At 43.0% G+C, this 24,880-nt stretch overlaps 1 protein-coding gene across 9 annotated transcripts in view; it reads left to right on the top strand.

Annotated features, from left to right (window-relative positions):
* RNEE/G (RNAse E/G-like protein) overlaps positions 1-24,880 on the top strand; it is a 424,083-nt gene that overhangs the window by 161,664 nt on the left and 237,539 nt on the right. For all 9 annotated transcript variants that reach the window (XM_089378340.1, XM_089378342.1, XM_089378337.1 and 6 more), the window contains 3 exons: positions 7,647-7,964; positions 8,093-8,134; positions 8,281-8,405. In XM_089378340.1, the coding sequence (XP_089234466.1) occupies positions 7,647-7,964; positions 8,093-8,134; positions 8,281-8,405 (485 nt within the window). The remainder of the gene's footprint in view (positions 1-7,646; positions 7,965-8,092; positions 8,135-8,280; positions 8,406-24,880) is intronic.

The raw sequence follows: 24,880 nt of genomic DNA on the forward strand, positions 1-24,880 counted from the left end.
CTGAAATAAACCTAACAAGTAAAGACTATGTGTGGAACCAGAAGCTTGATTATGAAAGTGTCCTCTTCAGATGTCGATCGTGCTTTGAGACGGGGCATCTAGCCAAAAATTGCCCAAAAGCCTCTGAGAAAAATTTTGCTAGAAAAAACCACCACAGATCTACATGGTGGGAAGGAGCACAAAAAGAACACTACACTGTCATCAAAGAAGAAGAATATTCTAGAGAAAATGAGTCACAAGAAATCAAGGAAGAAGGAAGCAACTCTCAAAACAAGCAAGGAGAAAGCCCGCCCCAACAAATCAACAGTTATGAGGATTTGAATACCGCAGAAAATAAATCTTCATCTCCGACTATTTTCAAAAGAACGAACACAATAGATCGCGAAGCTAAGACACCAATGTCCCAAGAACCAGACGAGATGAAGGAGATGCAAGACAAAGGAAGTTGGAAGACCGTAGAGAAAAGAAAGAAAGCTACAACACCAATCTCGCCAAGAAAGACGAGGAGCCAGACAAGTAAAAATTAAGAAAATTGTAGGTCCGATAGACCAATTTGGTCTGAGTGGACGTTAACCATCATCATCATCATCATCATCATCATTGTACTTGATGGCAACCCACTCTTAGAAGAACAACTCACTTATATATATCTAGATGAATCTTTAGAAGAGATATCAGATGTGATAGAATACATGGGATGCAGGACAACTCAAAGGAATCAGATGACAGTTCTCAGTATGACAAGTTAGCATTTCCATCAAGTCCAAAGGGGAAGATTGATGGCATTATGATACAAGTGTTGTCCTTGATGGCAAGATGACAGATTATAGTGCAGCAAGTCAGTAGCAAAGAATTGATGATCAGACTACAAAGAATGAAGAAAGAAGAGTATATACGCAGGTTCACTATATACCAAGTCGCGTACATATGCAGGTTATATGCAGGTTCACTATGTACCAAGTCGTGTATATACGCAGGTTCGCTATATACCAAGTAGGGTATACATGCAGGTTCACTATATACAAAGGCGCGTATACACGCGGGATTGCTGATCAAAAGTCGCGTATGCGTATGCACGCACTTTCATGCATGGAAAAGCGCGTACATGTGGGAAAGCTTATTTTTGGGTCCGTGGTATTTAGACCTATGGTTTTGGTCCTTGGTATTGCGTCCGAAGTGTTGAACCTAGGTATTGGGTCCCTAGTATTGGTTCTAAATGGTTTTGGACCATGGTATTGAGTAAGGCCTAAGACTATAAAAGGAGAAGAAGATCATTAGGCAAAGGCAATTTTTGAGAAGTAATGAATATCTGATGAAGTGTGAGATCTAGTATGCTGGTTATGGGTTTGTGATGCTGTGATTGATCTGAACCAAGGATGCACCCATGTGAATGATGATGAACGATGGATCGAGATCTTAAGGCTTGGAATGTTTTATCATTATATGGTTTGATTATAGATAGACTAGATCTGAATTATTGACGCATGTTTTATTGTATGAATGTTATGATCTGGGTATGACTGATGTCTAGAACAACTGCAAAGTTATGAGTAAATATTTGCAGATTTGTATGCGGGTTGGCTTTGGTGAAAGCACGTATGTACGCTGGTTTGATTCATCATAGTAGCGTATACATTATGAGACATGATATTTGAAGTTGCAATTGGATCTGGTTATTGTTGCAGAGTTCTGTTGTCTGTTCTGTGTTCTGGTGATTGTGTTGTTGACAGGGTTTCAGTGTTTCAGTATTGGGTGATTCAGAGATTGATGATCTAGGTGTAGTTGATGGGTGTTTTGCAGTGGTGATTGATTTTGTGCTTCAATGTTGTTGATGGTTCCAGTATGAAAATTGGATGAAACGTGGCCTTCAAATTATGGTGTTGTGCTTCAGGAGTATCCAGTCTGAAAATTTATGAAACGTGGTACCTGGAGGAAGAAAGAGAAGGTTGTAGCCTTCTGTAGGTCGGCACCTATGTACTAGTACATCAACTAATACAAGAGCTAAGGGGGTGGCAGCTCCTTTCTAGTAGCAGCTGGAAAACGAGTGAAGGTTGGAGCATTCAGTAGGCCGACACCTACGTACTAGTAAATGGATCAGCTAGTACAAGAGCTAAGGGGGTTGTAGCTCCCTTTCAGGAGAGTCTGGAGAATGAGAGAAGGTTGTAGCCTTCTGCAAGTAGAAGCCTGTGTAATGGTATAAGACTGCACCAGTACAGAAATATTGTAAAAAGAAGTTTCTTATTAAAAGAAGATAGAGACAACTTGCAGCAGGTGGCTTTCACCCACATTGGGTTTCCACCTTACATCATGGTGTTCATGTGTGCTTTTTGTGTGTGATGATCTGTTCTGTTTTAGTGCACCTGTTTACTATTCATATGGTTAATAAAAGTTCTGATGCACTAACTAAAGATCAACGTTTAATGGATTAACTGAATCATAAGTTTACTGGATATACGCTAGTTGCATTAGACACAGTTGCGTGTACATGCAGGTTCCTGTCTCTGAAGTAGCGTATATGAATCTGAGTATGGAAATAAAAAAGTTATATTGATTTGATAATACTGATTCACCCCTCCCCCCTCTCAGTATTATTTCCAACAAATTGCTTGAGATGTGTGTCCAAATGAGGTCAAGCTGCATTGTATTTATAACCTTTCTTGAGGGTCGAATAACCCTCCTTTAGGTCGACTTGATCTTGCTCTTGGGCCATCTTGGTCTTGGGTTTATCCATGACTTTTCGTTGATAAAATAAATAATTTTCTTCATTACAATGAGTCCAAATGGGACTATGACACATGACCAACATTATTCTTTATCCTATAAAGACCTAGAAAGACCTAGAAGACCTAAAAGCACGAAGAAATGCTTTTGACTCAAAGTTGAGTATAAAACCCATACTAAAAAAATATAATTTCTTTTTCTAACATTTTCTTTGTTTATAAAGAATATACAAGGTCATGATTATAATTACATCATAATGAAGACCAAACCTAGTTACAATTTTCAACAGGGACAAGTGATTAGATAAGTGTTGTTGCCAAGGAGCATCACTTGTCTATAGAGGATTGGATAGGGGTTATGGAGAAAAGTCAAAGTGTGAAGAAACTCCAATCTTCTTTTAGTGTGAATAATTTTAATGATGAAAGAGACATGGTCACCAAGTTGTATGGAGAAAAACCTTCTCCAGATTAGATTTTGGAGATTGCAAAGGATAAGGGATTGACTTACCAAAGAAGGGGTAAAGAACAAAGTGAGACTCAAAGTGCCCCTAGGGCTTTTAATTTTGGTTTTAATATTGATTTGGGAGGATGGATAAATAATGCAAAGATATTGGTTCCTATGACAGAGATTTTGAAGATCCCCTCTCAAAAGTCAAAATGATTGAAAGCCATTGATGCCCCTCTTGGAAGGGAGCCTAAAATTTGCTATCAGGATGCTCCAGTGATTCTTCAGAGCATGGATCGAGGTAAAGGTAATAAGGATCATCAACCATTTTTCATCACCTTGCTAGTCAATGGTTTTCGCCTATATAATTGCATGTTGGATTCAGGTGCATCAACTAGTGTCATGACCAAGAAGGTCATGGAGCAACTTAATTTGAGAATATCTAGGCCATATCACAACATTTGTGCCATGGATTCCAAGAGGATTGAGGTTCATGGTTTAATTAAGGATTTGCAAGTTCATTTATCTGCTTACCCGAATATCATGATTGTTATGGACATTGTTGTGATTGATGTGCTTGATGCTTGGGGTATGTTGCTATCAAGGAAATGGGCCGCAGACCTACGAGGGAGTATCTGAATAGATTTGTCTTATGCTACTATTCCCCACATAGTGGTGGTTTTGTTAGGCTTGATAGGGAGCTTGAGAGGCGATTTCATGTGGAAAACCCCAAAATGAAATTATATATGTGCAAGAAAGTCTTGGGAACTATGCTATCTTTTCTAATTCTATTGTTCCTTTGGATGAAAAGGTTGAGGGTTTAAATAAAGGAATATGGCATATGCATTTTGATGGTGCATACTCCAGGTATGGTAAGGGTGTTGGAGTTGTGCTCAAATCTCCTTTTGGTCATGTTTTTAGATTTGCCTATAGGTTGGAGTTTGAAGCAACCAACAATGTGGCGGAGTATGAAGCCCTTTTGTTGGGTCTTGAGTTGGCAAAGGATTTGAAGGTAAAGTTTCTTAGTATCAAGGGGGGTTATGATCTTGTCATTCTACAAGTCAAAAACAAGTTTGTTTGTAAAAATGATAGGCTTAGAAAGTATCGAAATGCAGTTTGGGACACCATGAAATTTTTTGATGCACTTAATATTGACACTGTCACTAGGGAGGAGAATAACCATGTTGATGAGCCTGTAGTAGCAACATCCACTTTGCAGTTTTTTGATGGATTGGTTCAAGATAAAGTTAAAATAGAAGTGATCTTTAGGTCATCAGTTCCGGATAGTGTAGAGTATTGGTAGGTCTTTAATGATGAAAGTCAGTTGATTCGTTTTCTAAATAATATGGAGGAATTCAAGGATTTCAAAATTGGCTACAAGGAGGAAGGATGCAACTATATAGATTGTAAAGATGTGACAAATCCCACTCCTAGGGGTCTTGTAGCCTTAGAGTGACTCTTTGATAGGCATGATGCCACAAAAAGGAAAGAAGAAAAGAAGATTAATGGAAGGGAATTCATAGAAGTAAACACTGGTACTCCTCATGATCCAAAGATTATTAAGACTGGTAAAGGTACTACTGAAGAAGAAAGGAAGAAATTAGTTAACTTACTTCTTGAATATAGAGACGTGTTAGCATTTTTGTATGATGAGTTAAAAGGTTATAGAGAGGATGTTATGGAACTTCTTCACCCATGCTCTGGTCGAATTTTTGGCTGATCCATAGGTACTACTGAAGAAGAAAGGAAGAAATTAGTTAACTTACTTCTTGAATATAGAGACGTGTTAGCATTTTTGTATGATGAGTTAAAAGGTTATAGGGAGGATGTTATGGAACTTCTTCACCCATGCTCTGGTCGAATTTTTGGCTGATCCATCATAGTTGGGAAGTGTGACCTTCCCAGCTATCTTCTGAACCTCTTGACTAGACTGCCCTCCTCTATAATGCATCCTGGCTCCAGTGGCATGCCTCTCCTTGAGGTGAATGTATTCCCCAAAGGACATCACTGTCTAGATCCTTAGGTCAAGCCCTTCATACTCGTTTATATCTGAGGCAACCAAATTCACCATATCTACAATTGGATCGAGCTCCCTTTCCCTCTCAGGTTCGTCCATAAAATGGGGCATTGTGGGACGACCTGCTTGGCCACGCAGAGGGGTGTGAGGTGGCTGATATGTACGCTCAAGTGTATGACTTCCTCCCCCTGCTCTGGAACCCCCATCACCTTGAGGCTCTGCCTCTTGCCTATCATTCACATGCAAACCCATCACTTGCGCACATGCAAACCCATCACTTGCTGCATCATGTCCATCATAAGTTTGCCCTGCCTCAACATCTGTTGATTTGTCCTCAGCAATTCCTCCAAAATCTGATCCCAGCCTGCTTGTCTAGGCTGCTCATGACCCTCTCAATTCTCCATGTGCTCTCTGTAGTTATCTAACTCAGTGTCTGAGAATGGGTCTTGCCCTCCTTCTCTTCCTCGACCCCTGCCTCTTCCTCTACTCGGCCCCTCTGAAAGACGACCCCTTGGTACTTGGGCGACATTCCCTACTTTTATCTCCCAACACTGGCCAAGAACATGCTTTGATACCACTGTAATATTCCTAAATGGAATTGATAGTAAATAACAAAAGCATGTAACTTGAAACAACACACAAAATAGCAATTACACACACATATAACCAGTCACAGTTTAGCAGCACCAAATTTACTTCTTTTATTAAATTTTGGGCACAAAAGTACAATATTAATGAGGAGAAATGAACTTGGGCTTGCAACAACAAGCTAAGGCAAAACCCAGGTGGTAGAATGGTTGTTCTAGCTCCAAGGAGGAAGGCCACAAAATTCTGTGCCGTCCCAAAATAATCTCTGTCATTCTTGCAAGATAGAAATGAGATTTTCTGCCACCCCAATGCTCAGAGTCCTCTGAAAGTGCAGCTGGTGTCTCCATAGGGCCTAGAAAGGAATTGGCCCCAAACCGAGTCACTGAAAAACCCACAAAAACTACAAATTTCCAGTCTCACTGGCTGAACGCACTGCTTGGAAATGAGCTGCTGCTACTCCTCCAATCTCCTAGAAGCTCCCAAAATTGCCTGTAAATTCCCCACAAATTCTCCCTTAATTCCTCCAGCCACCAAGCCCCAAATTATGCTGCCCCTATGCCCAAACGTGTGCCACTGCTAGAAAACTGCACAGGCCCTAACGTGCACATGTTTGGCCTAGAAATCTCCCTCACCGATTGGCCTCCAAATCACCCCAAATCTCCTGCAAATAATACTCCAAGTCAGCCCTGAAATTCCCAACAAATGAGCTTCTCCACAGATGTCTACCTCAAATGGTGCGAATTCTCCTCCAATGTCCCTGTGTTGCATAGAAGTGGAAGCAGAATCCTTCCCTACTCCGGAATGACTCCAAAAGTATCAAGTGACTCCCCTAGGGTGGCACTCTAAGTCCACTGAAATAAGAGCTGAGATCTCTACCTGGAAATCTCCTTTAACTCTTCCGCCTCCTTTAACTCTTCCGCATATATATATATATATATGTATTCTCCTCTTTGGCATCAATGGCATATATTACGCCCGATATGGCTTCTTTGGCATACATTACTCCCTATTCCACTATGCTTTGGCTCTTTGGCATATATTACCCCTGATAGTTCTTCTTTGGCATACATTGCTCCCGATAGTCCTGATATGCCTCCGATAGCTCTTCTTGCTCCAATGTCTTCCTTTGGCTTTGCAATGTCTTTCAATGATCTCCTCTGATACCTTCATACCTTGATGGCTTCTACCTTTTCTGATATGCCTCTCTTGCTCTGATATTCTGCAATACTCTTGAGCATAAGCGATGGCTTTGATATGCCTCCTTTGTTAACTCCTCCATTAACAGACTTTTGCTTATGGCTTGGCTACCCTGATTGCCTTGCTCCTGTCTCTTCATGGATCTGCTCTGCTTCCCCTTCATGGATCATCTAGTATCTAGAATATTGCCATATTGACATCAATGACAATTTAGGTCAACAAGATTGAAATATGGATCAGCAGCACCATTGGAATCAGTGATAGATTGTTTGCATTGATGAGCTTTTGGGAATCACTTTCAGTCCACACTGTTCCATTGTTTTGCTTGGAGGCTTTATTTTTGACTCTCATTGCTTATAACATGACTATTTTGAATCTTGATGTACATTTTCCTTTTACTACTCAGTATTTGGACAAGCTTATGACTATACTGTACTGTCTGATCATAATTTGATAATTTTTTGGAGTGGAATATCACTGATTTTTTTTATCTTGTGAAGTTCTAAATGTTTTATGTATTTTCAAATATGTCCAGTTAATAGTTAATTTATTTCCAAGTTTTTCTAGGTTGTGCAATGACCTTTCGATTTAGTATTTGTTGTTTTATTGTCAAGTTTGAATTGTGTGATTTGTCTCATTTTGTTAGCCTTATGTTGTTGCTGTTGTTATCTACTTACAGGTACTGTTAACACAAAGTAATGTGGTTGGTGTTTCAAGAAATGTATCAGGACCTGAACGCAAAAGGTTAAAACTCATCGCAAAGACGCTGCAACCTCCAAATGTTGGTTTGACTGTGCGGACAGTTGCTGCCGGTCACCCTTTTGAGGAACTTCAGAAGGATCTATCAAGATTGTTGGAAACTTGGAAAGAGATAGTTGAACATGCAAAGTCTGCTTTCCTGGCAGCACAAGAGGGAGTGGAGGGTGCAGTTCCAGTAATTTTGCATAGAGCTATGGGTCAAACACTTGCCATTGTACAAGATGATTTTAATGAGAAGGTAAATAATTTGGCGACTGCAAGGCTTTAGAATAAAGTGTAAAATGAATGATTTACAAGCAATTTCTTATTGCGCAATGCTAAATTCTATGTCACACATGGAACTTCTAAACATGCTTTTCCTCCCAGGTCCAGAGGATGGTGGTTGATTCTCCTCGAACCTACTATGAGGTACAAAGATGACTGTTTCTAGTTTACATTTACCATTTGATGGTGCTACTTTCTTTCTCTTTTATCTGCCAAAAGAAAATGTGTGTAGCTTTCAGATTTATTTAGAAAGGCATATTTCATTCTCAAAGTGGACTTGGCAATTGCAGGTAACCAGATATCTGCAAGAATTTGCCCCCAGTCTGGGAAATAGGGTTGAGCTATATACAGGAGAGAATCCAATTTTTGATGAATTTGGTGTGGAGAATGAGATTGATAATTTCCTAAGCAAACGGTGGGAGTTTATTCTTGTTTTACTAGCTATTTAATGTTTTCTACTAGCAATCTGCATTTAGAGATTTATTTGTTTGCCGGGAGCTTGATCCATTCGCACAGTGACCACTTTTTTATGCCAGTACTTTCATCGTACATATGACTCTTTCTCTCAACCAATCTTTCCATTTGTATATTTGACTATTGTCTTGACCATTATAGTCTAAACTATTAGGATACAAATACTGATGTAGATACAAGTATGGGATGGATACAAATATATCGTATTTTTTGAAAATATAGGATATGAAACAACCATAAACAGCATATATAATAACAGATAATTACATATGTATGAAAAATGATTTAGCATATGATCATAATTCTAGATCAGATCCCATGGGGGAGTAGAGTTAGACTGTTAGTCTTCCAAAGAATTCTACGTGGCCTTCAAAAATGGATTTTCATGCACGAGTGTTCATATAGTTTTATGTTGTTTTGAATATTTTTAGCCGTAAAATTGTAAAATGATTGTTGAAGGAATGGTCAAGTAGATAGCCAATAAAAGTTATATCTTAGTCTTGCCAAATCAAATGCTTTTTGGGCAGCAAAAACCATTCCAATGAGGACATCATATGAACCAAGTGGCAAGATATTCAGGTTTGCGTGTGACAAGAGCCCACTCAACTTTAATATGAAGTAACAGTCTTTTACCATCTCACTGACTAGCTGGTCTAACCATGGCTTGCTATGCTTGCTTTGATGAAGAACACAACAGTCAACAATCTTAGGAGTGATTTAACTGTGGCTAGAAAATTACCCTGTAATCTTACCTTTAGCTTCCCCAACTGATTGGTGATCTGCCTGTCAGTATATCAATGCAATGCAAATATGGTGTAATATTCCTAGTTAGCCATGGCTAATTGGAATATTTGATTTTGCTCAATTTTGCGTTCTATAGTTATTTATAAATAAAAAAGGTTAGGAAAGGGGGACATAACTCACTTTTTGAATAAAGTCACTCCCTAGTAGCACAACGTTGTAACTTAAAAGGGAAGCCAAGGGGGGCCAAAGGACAACGTAGAGAAGGGGGCCCACGTAGACACTTGGAGGGACTGCGCAGATGGAGAGGAGCACGTGGCAAGAGAGAGGCTATGTTGGAGGAGGTGGGCCTTAGGGGTTTGAGAGAGGCCAACGCTATAAAGGAGAGAGGAGCCTCCTCATTTTGGCATTGGATTGTGTTGCATTTGAGCTAGTCACTTCGAATTAGAGCATGCTTGCTGTTTAGCCTGTTTGCAGCACTGTTTAGTGCATTGAGTGTCTTCGTTCGGAGATCTCACCCTTAGCCCTGGGGGACTTCGAGTGCCTGCTCGGGCAAGTTAGTTTCATCAATATTTTGCAGGAATATCGATCTTTGGAGTTGAGGAGGAACTGGTAATTATGATGACTGTGCAGTCTTCAGAGAGGAGGACGCAGTCTCTTTTGGTAGGAGCTCCGGATTGGGTTTATGTGGAGGATTTGAGCTTGGAGATTGAGCAAGGGATCAACCCTTGCATATTGGAGGATTTTGGCAGAGTCTCGGGCAGAGTTTTGGAGAATTCTCTTCAGTGGTAGCGCAGAGCCTTGAGAGATAGCGTAGATCCTCAAGGGGGTGATTTTCGGGGGTTGGCTATTTTAGAAAAGCTTTCTGGGCTTTTCTGGGGTTATTGAGCAGAGGTTGATTCTAGAGTTTCAGCATTTTCTGAGGAGGGGAACAACCCCGAATCCTCACTTGATTCCAGCAGTAGCAACAGCACAACAGTTCTCTGGCAGCTTGGACGCAGTTCAGAGAGAGGCCATTTCCTTACCATTCTGAGTGTATTTCTTCACTTGCCTTGTGCAAGTCGAGGTGCTATCTTTCTGATCACCTCTTGTACTCTGTCCATTACTCAATATAATAAAATGGATTAGCATTTCTCTCTGCATTTCTTGAGTATCTGCTTATATTCCATGTATACATTATTGTATGTTGCACTACTGTTATTTTTATCTCTTTGACCTTCTCGCCTACTATACCACTTGTGTGTTTTCTCCTATACTCTTAGACAGAGTCTGGAAAGGGCCAGGTAGCCTCCAGATCTTGTCCTCTTTCCAGAGGCGACATATCTGTTAAACGCCCTCCCAGTCCATCTCTAGTTGGAGTTTGCTTGTGCTTGAGGGATATCCCTGAAAAGGGATATTATAGTGGTATCAGAGCATAGATCTGGCTTAGCCTATGGAGCTAGCAGTCTATGACACTGAGGGAAAAACCCTACTTCTATTACAGAGGTAGGAGATACAGAGACACTGGGCGTAGGTTGGAGAATACCTATGGAGAGGGAGACTGTGTTCTGGTGGTGGACGCAGAATAGGAGGAGCCTGTGGTGGACGCAGAGCAAAAAGATCCGATGGCAGACGAGGACGGAAAGAGATTTGTGGATATGCTCCTAAAATCAGTGCAGGATTTGTCGAGGCAGATTGAGGTGATGGGGCAGAGATTCACAGCAGTAGAGCCCAGACAGCGTGAGAGCCCACGGGTTTTTCAGATTGGTGAGGGATCAAGTGCATCCCATCATTTGCCAGAGCAGCGTGATACCACGTAGCAGGTGGCCTCGCATGCCCCTACACGCTCTACCATGCCCACTTTCTTAGGAGCAGACACAGGGGCTAGAGCCCAGCAGGAGGCAGAGCCTAGTCATATGGGCGATTATTTTGTAGAATACCAAGCCTATGGGCAGGAGTTCAGGGATGCTCTCTCATTCAGAGACTTTGTTCAGCTCCAGCGGGATAGTAGACCCCGCGACCATCACAGAGGATACCGGCATTATCATGATGGAGACACCCACCACATAGCTAGTAGATTCCACTTGCCTGTGTTTGATGGTTCATCAAACAGTTCGGCAAAGTCTTGGGTGGAGAAGTTGGACATCTATTTCCAGCTTAACCAGAGGTCGGAGACAGAGGCCATCAAGGTGGCGACATTACATTTGGATGGTGAAGCCCAGGACTGGTGGTTCCATGGGATGGTTACACTCGGACACTCCGCAGTGATGACATATGTCGAGTTCACCAGGAGATTGATAGAGAGGTGTGACTGGAGGGATCTGGAACAACATTTTGTTGAGCTGATGAGGCTCAAACAGACAGGGAGCCCAGAGACCTACATTACAGATTTCTTGAGGGTCTCAGTGGTGGTGCGAGATCTATCCATGACACGGAGGATCTATATGTATGGTGAGGGGTTAGCAGAGCCACTTCGGGTTTAGTCTGATCCACTAGACCAGCCACACTTCAGGACGCCATTAGTAGGACCCGGGACTTACAGGATGTCTTACCCAGGACCCAGACACCTTACCCCTAGAGACAGACTTTCCAGACTAAGGGGAAGGATGTAAGGATTCCACCTCCAAAGGGGAATCCAGGATGAGCACAGATTGACGATGATGCCAGGAGGGAGCTGAAGAAGAAGCGACTGTGCTTCACCTGTCAGGAGCCGTGGGCACTAGGACATAGATGTGCTGTTGGCAAAGCACATTTTATTGAGGTCTTCTCCGAGAGTAGTGGGGAAGAGGATGATGAGGATGATGTGGAGGCAGGAGATAGTCATGCCGTGCAGGGACCTTTGCCACTTCCACCGCCAGCAGTAGGTGGTGCATCTTTTGCACCTACCGGAGGGGCCCTTCCAGCATTGCGAGGAGTTCCCAAGTATTTGACGCTGCGCGTATGGGGGACAGTACGTGGCTAGCGAGTATCAGTTTTGGTTGACAGTGGGGCAACCCGAAACTTCATCGATGCACAGATGGTTGAGCGGAGAGGTATACAGACAGAGAGCTTCGATGGGTTTTCAGTCTTGGTCCTAGGAGATCAGACCATGATGTGTGCTCGTTATGTTCCAGAGCTGTCAGTGACGATGGGCACCTACACATTGACTGACCACTTTTTCGTGGTTGATATTCCGGACACCAACATAATACTGGGTGTTCAGTGGCTTATCACTCTAGGGAAGGTCACGACAAATTGGAAGACCCTAGAGATGGAGTGGGATGATGAGAAGACAGGGAGGCATGAGAAGATACGGGGACAACACACATATCCGCCTCAGACTGTTTCGGCTCATCGGATGGAGGCAGTCTTCCGGAAGGGGGACGTAGAGTGGGCAGTAGAGCTGCGTGCATCAGAGGCAGGGACTACAGGGCAGACAGTACATCTGGAGATACAGTCCATCCTTGACCGGTATGCCATAGTGTTTGGGGAGATTCCGCCGGGACAGCCACCGGACCGGGGTTTGAGCACACCATTGAGCTTGAGCAGGGCATACAGGCAGTGATTACTACCCCCTATAGGCACCCCAAGGCTTATCAGGATGAGATTGAGTGGGCCATTCAGGAGTTGCTGGTTCTTGGGCACATTCGGCCGAGCACGAGTCCTTTTGCTTCTTCCGTGGTGTTGGTGAAGAAGAAGGATGGCACATTGAGGATGTGCATTGACTACAGGGCCCTGAACAAGAAGACATTGAAGAATAGGTACCCTATACCTAGGATCGATGAGTTGATGGATGAGTTGAGAGGAGCACAGTTCTTCTCAAAGATTGATTTGAGATCTAGTTCCCATCAGATTCGCGTGAGGGAGCAGGACATTCCCAGGACTGCCTTCAGGTGTCACTATGGGCACTTTGATTTTTTGGTGATGCCCTTCGGGCTAACCAACGCCCCAGCTACATTCCAGTCCTGCATGAATCACATCTTCCGCAGTCACTTAAGAAAGATTGTGTTGGTGTTCTTTGATGATATCCTCATTTACAACAGGACTTGGGAGGAGCATCTCCAGCACATTGAGACAATGTTGCGCATCTTGGAGGAGCAGCAGTTCTATGCCAAGCTCTCCAAGTGTGAGTTTGGGTTGACGGAGATGTTGTAGTTGGGACACATCATAGGGGTGGACAAAGTGAGAGTCCACGAGGAGAAGATCAGGGCCATCAGAGATTGGCCGGAGTCGAGGAACGTGACAGAACTTCGGGGATTCATTAGCATTTGTACTTACTATTGGAAGTTCGTCAAGAGTTTCTCACAACTAGCTGCACCCCTGATAGATCTGACAAGGAAGGGGGCATTCAGTTGGTTGGATACAGCACAATGAGCCTTTGACAGGCTCAAGGAGGTTATGAGCAGCTGCCGAGTGCTTGCATTGTCAGATTTTATGCAGCCATTTGTTTTGGAGTGTGATGCGTCAAGAGAGGGGATCGACGCAGTGTTGATGCAGGGAGGTCACCCTATAGCCTTTGAGAGCCGGAAGCTCCTTAAGCACGAGAGGTTGTATTCTATATACGACAAGGAGATGCTGGCAGCCTGCCCATTATGCATGCATTGGCCAAGTTCTGGCAGTATTTAGTGGGTAACAGGTTCAGGGTGAGGACTGATCACAACATCGTCAGGTTCTTTTTGGAGCAGAAACAACTACAAGAGAGGCAGCAGAAGTGGATCAGTAAGATCCAAGCATATGACTTTGACATTGAGTATGTCAAGGGTAAGAACAACGTGGTAGCAGATGCCCTTTCATGTAGACCAGCCACGTTGTCTCTTATGAACTTGGACACAGACTAGAGGGCTCGACTCTTAATAGAGTACTCCAAGGACAGATTTGCATGTGAGGTTCTGGATGGGGAGGTGGCAGATGACAGGCACAGGGTGGTCGATGAGATCATCTACTACCGGGACCGAATCTTCCTAACTGAGGGATCTCAGCTCAAGAAGAAGATACTTCAGGCATCACGTGATTCACCATTGGCCAGCCATGAGAGGTTTACCAAAACCTACAGGGCCATTAGAGAGAGGTTCTGATGGAAGGGCCTCAAGGAGGACGTACTCCAGCATATCCGGGAGTGCGATATTTTCCAGAGGAACAAAGGGGAGATGAGCCATCCCGCAGGATTATTGCAGCCTCTTCCCATTCCGGAGGGGAAATGGGAGTGTATTTCGATGGACTTCGTCACAGGGTTGCCCATGGTACAGGGCAAGGATTGTATCTTTGTCTTCGTTGATCAACTAACAAAGTACGCACATTTTTTTGCCATACCCGCACACTACACAACAGCGCAGGTGGCCGAGCTGTTCTTCAGAGAGGTCTTCATGCTACATGGTCTTCCTAAGACCATCATCAGTGACAGGGACAACCGTTTCATGGGCGAGTTTTGGCAGGAGCTTTTTCGATTGGTGGGGACAGAGTTGACACTGAGTACCAGTTATCACCCACAGACGGACGGGCTGACAGAGATAGTTAACAAGTGGCTGGAGGGCTACTTGCGTAACTATGTCAGTGGGCAGTAGCGAGCATGGCTGAAGTGGCTGCATCTGGGGGAGTACTGCTACAACACTACACATCACATGTCCATTGGTATGTCACCATTCTATGCTTTGTATGGATATCATCCTTTATCTTTTGCTGACGTGATGTTTGGTGCTAGCAAGGCTTCAAGAGCGAAGATTTGGATCCAAGAGAGTCAGGATATTCTCCGAGCTCTCAAGGATAATATGGCTACAACACAGAACCAACAAAAGCTGTAGGTTGACAAGGGTCGGGTGGAGAGACAGTTTGAGGTAGGGGACTTGGTCTACCTACGATTACAGCCATATTGACAGTAGTCACTGAAGTAGAAGGGGGCTGAGAAGCTCAAGCCCCACTTTTATGGGCCATACAGGGTGACACGCATGAGTTGGAGCTGCTCCAAGGCAACAAGATTCATAACGTTTTTCATATATCATGCCTGAAGAAGGCATTGGGGTAGCAGGTGACAGTGACATATGAGCTACCACCCATGGATGATGAGGGGCATTTAGTGTTGCAGCCAGAGGCTATTATTGATACCAGGGAGAGGCAGCTGCGGAGCAGGACGGTCCGGGAATTCTTGGTGAGGTGGGAGAATTTACCGGATGAGGATGCCACTTGGGAGAGTGAGAAAATTTTGCAGCATCCATCACTTCAGTTCCTTGAGGTCAAGCAACATTTTGCCGAGGGAGATTGTAATATTCCTAATTAGCCATGGCTAATTGGAATATTCAATTTTGCTCAATTTTGCCTTCTATAGTTATTTATAAATAAAAAAGGTGAAGAAAGGGGGACATAACTCACTTTTTGAATAAAGTCACTCCCTAGTAGCACAACGTTGTAACATAAAAGGGAAGCCAAGGGGGCCAAAGGACAACGTAGAGAAGGGGGCCCACGTAGACACTTGGAGGGACTGCGCAGATGGAGAGGAGCACGTGGCAAGAGAAAGGCTATGTTGGAGGAGGTGGGCCTTAGGGTTTTGAGAGAGGCCAACGCTATGAAAGAGAGAGGGGCCTCCTCATTTTGGCATTGGATTATGTTGCATTTGAGCTAGTCACTTCGACTTAGAGCATGTTGGCTGTTTAGCCTGTCTGCAGCACTGTTTAGTGCATCGAGTGTCTCTGTTCGGAGATCTCACCCTTAGCCCCGGGGGAGTTCGAGTGCCTGCTCGGGCAAGTTAGTTTCATCAGTCTTTTGCAGGAGGATCGATCTTTGGAGTTGAAGAGGAATCGATCATTTTGATGACTGCACAGTCTTGAGAGAGGAGGACACAGTCTCTTTTGGTAGGAGCTTCAGATTGGGTTTATGTGGAGGATTTGAGCTTGGAGATTGAGCAAGGGATCAACCCTTGCATATTGGAGGATTTTGGCAGAGTCTCGGGCAGAGTTTTGGAGGATTCTCTTCAGTGGCAGCTCAGAGCCTTGAGGGATAATGTAGATCCTCGAGGGGGTGATTTTCAGGGGTCGGCTATTTTAGAAAAGCTTTCTGGGCTTTTTTGGGTTTATTGAGTAGAGGCTGATTCCAAAGTTTCAACATTTTCTGAGGAGGGGAACAACGCTGAATCCTCACTTGATTCCAGCGGTAGCAGCAGCACAGTAGTTCTCCGGCAGCTTGGGCGTGGTTCAGAGAGAGGCCATTTCCTTACCATTTTGAGTGTATTTCTTCACTTGCCTTGTGCAAGTCGAGGTGCTATCTTTCTGATCACCTCTTGTACTCTGTCCATTACTCAGTATGATAAAATGGCTTAGCATCTCTCTGCATTTCTTGAGTATCTGCTTATATTCCATGTATACATTATTTTATGTTGCACTACTGTTATTTTTTATCTCTTTGAGCTTCTCGGCTACTATACCACTTGTGTGTTTTTCTCCTATACTCTTAGATAGAGTCTGGAAAGGGCCAGGTAGCCTCCAGATCTCGTCCTCTTTCCAGAGGCGACATATCTGGTAAACGCCCTCCCAATCCATCTTTGGTTGGAGTTTGCTTGTGCTTGAGGGATATCCCTGAAAAGGGATATTACATATGGGGAATAATTCATGCTACATCATCCACAATAAGTAGCCTTTTGGATGTTGTGAACAGACATATTTTTGTGTTTTTGGTGAGGGTACTCTTTGTACAAGTGTCCTCTCCATCAACCCCAACATTGGGTTGGCTGTCTTGGCCTTCTTTTGCAAAGACTCAAATGGTCTTGTCCCACTTTGGGCTGGCTTGTTTGGCTGCAAGGTGTTTGGATGGTTTCTAGAGAAAGGAGGGCGCCTCATTGTGTATGAGGTTTCACAATGTGATTTTCATCACATCTGATGGGGTTTGCTTTTGGTACAAATGGAGTTTTTGGATGGATTTGGGGTTTCACATCTTCATGTAGCCTTTTCTCTTCTTGACATTGAATTATTTGATGGAGATCTTTTGATATTTTGGTGGAGGAGATTCAATTCTCTATGGTGGGTGGTCATGGTCTGTAATATTCTGCTACTAAAATTTGCTAATATATTTCACAAAAATTTTAAATTTCCTTTGAGACATTTCGTCAAACACTTAGTGAGCAAACATTTCTTCGAACACTTTGTAAGCAAAGAAATAACACATACAACAAAAATGTTCCAAGGGCAGAACCAACAATTCTATTAACTGAATCTAAGGGTTTACATGCAAATAATAATTTGTGCACCTGTGATACAACTCGACAATTGATTACACCAACTTGGTCCCACAAAATGATGGTCTTGGATCACTGAAAATGAACTCTGGTCCACAAGCAACTTGGCGTAGCAATAATTTAATTCGCAGATGATGAACTTGGCCCCTCAGCTAGATGATCTCAGACCCAGTAAACTCGACCTCCAATAGGAAAAATCGGGCTTCAGGAACTCAGCCTCTAGATGATAAAACTCAGCATGCAAGGATAGAATCTGCCTGCAGATGAATTCAACCTCCACTACTCGGCCTCCTTAGATAAATAATTTGGCCTCCAAAAGATGAATTCGGTCTTCAGAAATCAACATTCTTGGAAGAATTACTTGGCTCCAGATGATGAACTTGGCCTCCTTAGAAAGTGAAGTCAGCCTCTAATGAATTCGGCTCTCTAATAGACAACTTGACTTGCAACAATTATAATCTACTCCGAAAAATGGACTTGACAATGGATCTTGTTGAAGAATCTAGGGCATTCGTATTAAGGTGATTCTTCTTTAACATGATAACAATTTGTGAAGCATTTAAACAATTTATATTAGCTTGATGGTTACTTCATTATTAGCATGTGTTTGTTAACTTCATCAAACTGCTATGAAAACAAAAGAGACAAGAACACAAATGTTTTGGCTTTCTGCCAGGGTGAAAACCTCTCCCTCTTGGAGAGGAAAACCCATGCGTAAATTCTTCTTATAGAGATTCCATTGACAAATACCAAGACCATGACCCTTGACACAATCTGCCTCTCCAAGGCCAAACCATCAATCCTCTTCGTGTCACTGCTGAGATCACTATCTGCACCACTGTTGCATCACTGAGATCACTGCTGCATCACAGAGATTGCATCTTGAGATCTCAGGTCCTTACTAAGAGCATCCTCTTCTCTACTACCATGCCAATGTCATCACACTGTTTGACTTGACTGCACTGCAGTAGGCCGAGACTATTGATGAGAATCATTCCTTCAACATAATTACATCGATGTTGAGACTGAGATAGCAACTTTAGGATTACTGTGATCTTCATTAGATCGAGACAATGAGGACAGTAAGGGCACAAAAACACTTATATATACATTGAGATTGATAGCATAGACTTCATGCCAATGCTTTGACCTTACCCACTGTCCTTCTGTTAAAATTGGCAACTAGGGCAAAACTTCATGTGGGTCATCTTATTCATGGCTAATAATATTTTTATTAGATTCCTCTCGTCGAGAGGTGTAGGATTGATATAAAGATCATCCAATTCCGATAAGTATTCATGGAGATATGAATTTATTTTGATTATGGAATTATTATCAAGCCGACCTACAACTCATGTAGGCTCAAAAGCCCAACAGTCGCATCTATTCACCCACCAACGTTGTGTATAAATATAAGAGGACTTTTCCTCATTTAGACTCACTCATCTCATCACATCTCTCTCTCTCTACTGCGCAGATATGAGTCTCTTCTCTACTGCGCTGAAATGGGTCTCTCTCTCTCACACATGTGAAGCCGGAAGCTGTTGAATTTGAAGCTGCAACTGCAGAAGTAAAGATTGACTTGCGTGGCCTTAAAGATCTCCTCTTTGGAACTGCGCTGTAGGTTCATCTGAATCTCCTTTGAAAGCCGCAACTTTTGGTGGTGGAATGAAGTCAATCCGACGAACGGTTTGCAAGATATCGACTGCCCTAGTTTGAAGCCGGAAACTGCTGAAATTGAAGCTGCAACTGCAGAAGTAAAGTTTGACTTGCGTGGCCTAGAAGATCTCCTCTTTGGAACTGCGCTGTAGGTTCATCTGAATCTCCTTTGGAAGCCGAAACTTTTGGTGGTGGAATGAAGTCAATCCGACGGTCGGTTTGTGAGATATGGTCTGCCCTAGTTTGATAATGAAGCTGCTAACGCTGATGCTACTGATCTAGGGTTTGCTACTGCTGATATGAATCAGATTTATTGTACTATTTCTCTCTGCTGAATTATTGAAGATAAAAGAAGATTTGATGAAAGGGTTTCCCCACACATTGTGGGGTTTGTCCCTGGCTTGCCGCCACATCTTGTGTCTCTTGTCTTGGCTTGTTTTCTGTCGATTGTTTAATGTTCTATCTGCACTTTACTTTATGTACATGTGATTGCTAATCGGTGGAATATAATAAGAAAAAGAAGTAAACTGTTATAAGCATAGAACATACCATAATTTAACATGGTATCAGAGCTGAGGTGAAGACAAAGCCCGAGCAAGAGCAAGAGCAATCATTGAAGAGAAGATTGGAAAGGCTATCCTAAAGGAACTATGGGGTCCTCAACACTCTTTCCTGCCGAAGACAAGCTCCGTGAGAAAGCTGACTATCACGGATGGAAGATGTCTATCGATCTAACCCTTGAAGATCAAGGAGTGCTGGACCATGTAAGAGGCAATATTGTTGAGCCTTCATCAAATGCGTCTGCTGCTGCCTGGAACAAATGGAAAAATGGAGAAGTCAAAACAAATACGATCATCCGGGACTCTATTGACAAGCGCTTGGTGGCCTACATCTCTGATCTAGACACCTCCAAGGAAATCTACGACAGACTGGTGAGTTTATTTAAAGTTAATGATGCAAATCAAGTTTTGTTTCTTAGAAATTAGTTGAGGGAAATCAAGAAGGGTAAAGATGAAAGTATGCAAGCATACTTCTTAAGAATCACCGAGATCAAGAACGATCTCCTATCTATTGGGGAAACCATTACTGACAGAGAAATGGCACTCACAACTCTCGGAGGATTACCATCTGAATGGTATGTGTTCAGGACTACTCTTCTGAACAATAATGTAATTCCTAGTTTCGAGGAATTAATGGTTAGATGCATTCAAGAACAAACAAGGGTAGAAGAGCAGGAAATGCCCTTGCCTAAAGGTCCTCTTGCTGCTTTTTCTTCTCATGCTAAGAAAAGAAATAATTCTGGGTCTAAATCGAAAAGAAAGGCTGGATTTAAGGGTGGAAGAAAAGGACGATGTTTCATTTGCAGTAAAGCAGGTCACTATGCAAGGGAATGCCCTGATAGAAAGGACTCTCACCATCCCTCTCATGGTAATCGAAGGAATGGAAAATTCAACAACAAAGGAAAAAGGAATGCGGGGAATCAAGGAAGAGGGCAACCATTCAAGAAGGCTAGAAATTCCAGGTATGAATCTAACACTGTTGACGATAAGCAGGCTGAATATTATCTACCAGCTGCTCTATCTACCTCCGCTCCTTCGGACTCCATGGGAATTTAGCTCATTGATAGTGGTGCCTCAAGACACTTCACTGGTTACAAAGAAGTACTCTATAATCTGGTAGAGAAAGAAACTAACCTGGAAATTGTCCTTGGAGATGACATGAAATACCCAGTGAAAGGTGTAGGCAATGTTTCTCTTAAACTGAATCAAGGTAATACGATTCACTTACAAGATGTATTATATGTACCTGATCTCAAAAAGAACCTGGTATTAATCTCGGCAATGGAAGACAAAGGCTATAAGGTAACCTTCAGCGATGGTAAGGTACGCATATGGAAAAATAATGCTAAAGATGCTTTCACTCTTGGGTTTCGAGTTGATTCTTTATATCAAGTCGATGGAAGTCCGCTATGTGTCATGTCTTGTACGCTTCAGTCCGAACTTTGGCATCGGAGGTTTGCCCACCTTCATTACAAAGCTCTACCCGATGTAAGACAGATGGTAACAGGGATGCCTGAATTCCAAGTAGAGAAAGAAGGTGTATGTCCGGGATGTGCCGAAGGAAAGCTCAAAAGGGGACCATTCCCTTCAAGTCAAAGAAAGACCTCCGATATATTACAACTAGTTCACTCAGACATATCAGGTATGATGCCTGTGAACTCCTTGGGAGGATACTCATATTATCTCACTTTTACAGATGACCATTCTCGAAAGACCTGGATATACTTCTTGAAAAGGAAGGATGAAGTGTTCCCTTGGTTCCGACACTTCAAAGCCCTAATCGAGAATCAAACCGAAAAGAAGATCAAGATCTTAAGAACTGACAATGGGACTGAATATGAATCTAATGAGTTCCATGATTTTTGTAAAGAGGCTGGCATCAAGAGGGAGACTACTACACCATATACTCCTGAACAAAATGGTGTGGCAGAAAGGAAGAACCGCACAATTATGGAAGCTGTCCGGGCCACGCTACATGATCAAAGTCTTCCTAAGTTTCTATCGGCTGAAGCTGCAAACACTGCCGTATATGTACAAAATCGATGCCCTCATCAAGCATTGGGTTCCAAGACTCCTGAAGAAAAATTCACCGCTAAGAAACCTGATGTTTCTCATTTTAAAATTTTTGGAAGCCCTGTATACTTTCATGTGCCGAAAGAGAAAAGAAATAAATTGGGAGCATCTGGAAAGAAGGGAATTTTCGTGGGCTATGGTGAAAATACTAAAGGCTATAGAATCTATGTAGCCGGTCAAAGGGAAGTCATAATTAGTCATGATGTCACCTTTGACGAAGATATGGCTCTCAGCAAGGTGATCAATCTTCTGACTTTGAGGAGCTCTCAAGAAGCCGACACCAGGGAACCAAAAGAAAAGGATGATGAATCAATGCCTGATGTAGAAGAACCCATGGATCCGATTGATCCTCCTCCATATGAGCCTTCCTCTTCTAGGAAGAGGCCTTCATGGCTTAAGGGGTTACTTGATGATGCTGAAGGACATGCTGCACCCCGAGGAACCTTTCGTGAAAGTAAGAAACCTAATAGGTATCAAGGATACCTGACCATCATGAGCACGATCATACAAAATGAGCCTTCGTCATTCTCAGATGCCGTCAAGCATCAAGTATGGAAGGATGCTATGACCAAAGAATATGAGTCTGTCATAAAGAATGATGTTTGGGAAGTAGTTCCCAGACCCCAGGACAAGACTGTTGTTACTTCCAAATGGCTTTACAAGATAAAGCATGCAGCAGATGGAAGCACGGAAAAGTATAAGGCTCGTTTTGTTGCTCGAGGTTTCTCCCAAAATGAAGGTATAAACTATGATGAGATATTTGCACCTGTTGCCAGATATACGACCATCTGCTCGATCATAGCCCTTGCCGCTTCACAAGGATGGAACCTACATCAGATGGATGTCAAGACTGCGTTCTTGCATGGCTCGATCAAAGAAGAGGTCTACGTGGAGCAACCCGAAGGATTTGAGATTTATGATCGAAAATCTCATGTATGCAAGTTGAAGAAAGCTCTCTATGGGCTGAAGGAAGCTCCCCGAGCATGGTATGAGAGGATCGATAGCTACTTGATGAAGCTGGGATTCACTAGGAGTGAAGCCGATCCTAACCTTTACTTTAAGGTTGAAGATGACAAGCCTCTCATACTGGTATTGTATGTGGATGACCTCTTTCTAACAGGTGCAGACCCTCTCATTCACAAATGTTAGAGGGAGATGGCTTTTGAATTTGAAATGAAGGACCAAGGACTTGAAGTGTGGCAGAAGCCAAGGGAAATTTTCCTATCTCAAGGAAAATATGTGGTAAATATATTGGAAAGATTCGGTATGATGGACTGCAAGCCTGTGACTACCTCGAGGATCTTAACTTTTAGAAGTTATATGGTAGTGATGTCGGACCAGACTTGGAAAATGCCTCTGAGTTTCAAAAACTCATTCGCATTGATGTTCTTGGTGAACCTCCGTCCGAACATATGTTTTGCAGTTAGCATTGTGAGCTCATATTTGGTTGAGCCTCACTGGATTGATGCCAAGAATCTTCTGAGATGTCTTCAGGACACAATCTCTTATGGATTAAGATACACTGCCGGAGATGTGAGACTACTTGGATATACTGATGTTGATTGGGCAGGCAGTGTGGTGGACCATAAGAGCACTTCCGGGTACTATTTCACCTTGGGATCTTCTTCGATATCCTGGATGAGCAGGAGGCAGAAGTCGGTAGCTTTGAGCATCGCCGAAGCAGGATATATTGTTGCTAGCATAACCTCGTGTGAGACAGTCTGGTTGCGAAAGCTCTTCAGTGAGCTGTTTGGATTTACATTGGATACCACTGTGATTCTCTGTAACAACCAGAGGTGGGATTCGATTATTGAGGAATCCCGTATTTGTCAATTGCTCTAGCAGATAGACATCATCTGGGATATGGTAAGTTGATGAGCAAGGAAGCTCCATCACATTAAGATGATGTACAGGTTGATACACCTTGTCAAAGCCCCGAGGAAAGATCTAATCTGTGATTTTCCAAAACGACTTGGAGTCGGCAAGAAACCTTTGTACAAGGGTCCTGCATGTTGCATAGATTGAGCTCTGGGAGCTCTAAGGGCTTGCGGTTCCTACTGGAGCAACATATGACCACGGGGTGACTCACCCTCCCCTGCTGGTGCACACTGGAACAAGATGATTCGCTCTCTTGTGAGACAAGATGATTCGCTCTCTTGTGGAACAGGATGATTCGCTCTCCTGTGTAGCAGGATGATTAGTTCTCTTGTGAGGCCTGGATTGATGTGTTCTCCATGGCAGCCTGGATTGATGTGTTCTCCATGGCAATTGTAGCAGGATTGATGTGTTCTCCTGTGAGGACAGGATTGATTAGTTCTCCTGTCGAGGCATCCTACCCATGCAGTCTGGGACTCATGGGAAGTACCTCTCATCTGATCAATGAGCAGGGAAATGAAGTTAGGGACCATAGTAGTACCGATGGACGCATCGTTGTAACTACCGTACTCCCTACGCTAGGATGACCTCCATTGATCTGGGGTCAATGATACTGGTCTGGGACCAGTGGTAGGAGTTGTACCATACTATGACGTTGACTTCGGGTCGGTTGAGACTGGTCTGGGATCAGTGGTACATACTTTGAGACAGACTTTGAGTCAGTGGAGGATGATATTGGTCTGGGACCATTGGAGTTGTACTCACTATGAAGCTGACTTTGGGTTGGTTGAGACTGGTTTGGGACCAGCGGTACATACTCTGAGACTGACTTTGAGTCAATATGATACATCCTCGATCATTTCTTCTTCTTCATAATTCGGACAAAAGTAGAGTAGAACAGAACAATGCAAGAGTCAGAGCAGAACAGAACAAAATAGTACAGATCAGTGCAGGGCAGAACAAGACAAAGCAGAACAGGCAAAATAGAGCAGAGCAGGGCAAGGGTCAGGCTGTACAAGGCAGTGCATTTGATGGATGAATAGTAACGACCGATAGACAGATTGCAGATGAAGTTCTCCATGGTTGAGAGGGAGTGTGAAAATTGGCAACCAGGGAAAAACTTCATGTGGGTCATCTTATTCATGGCTAATAATATTTTTATTAGATTCCTCTCGTCGAGAGGTGTAGGATTGATATAAAGATCATCCAATTCCGATAAGTATTCATGGAGATATGAATTTATTTTGATTATGGAATTATTATCAAGCCGACCTACAACTCATGTAGTCTCAGAAGCCCAACAGTCGCATCTATTCACCCACCAACGTTGTG

The sequence above is a fragment of the Pinus tabuliformis genome, chromosome J (genome assembly GCF_031772625.1).
Source record: "Pinus tabuliformis cultivar Carrire ecotype Pingquan chromosome J, CPIR1, whole genome shotgun sequence".
Classification (NCBI taxonomy): domain Eukaryota; kingdom Viridiplantae; phylum Streptophyta; class Pinopsida; order Pinales; family Pinaceae; genus Pinus; species Pinus tabuliformis.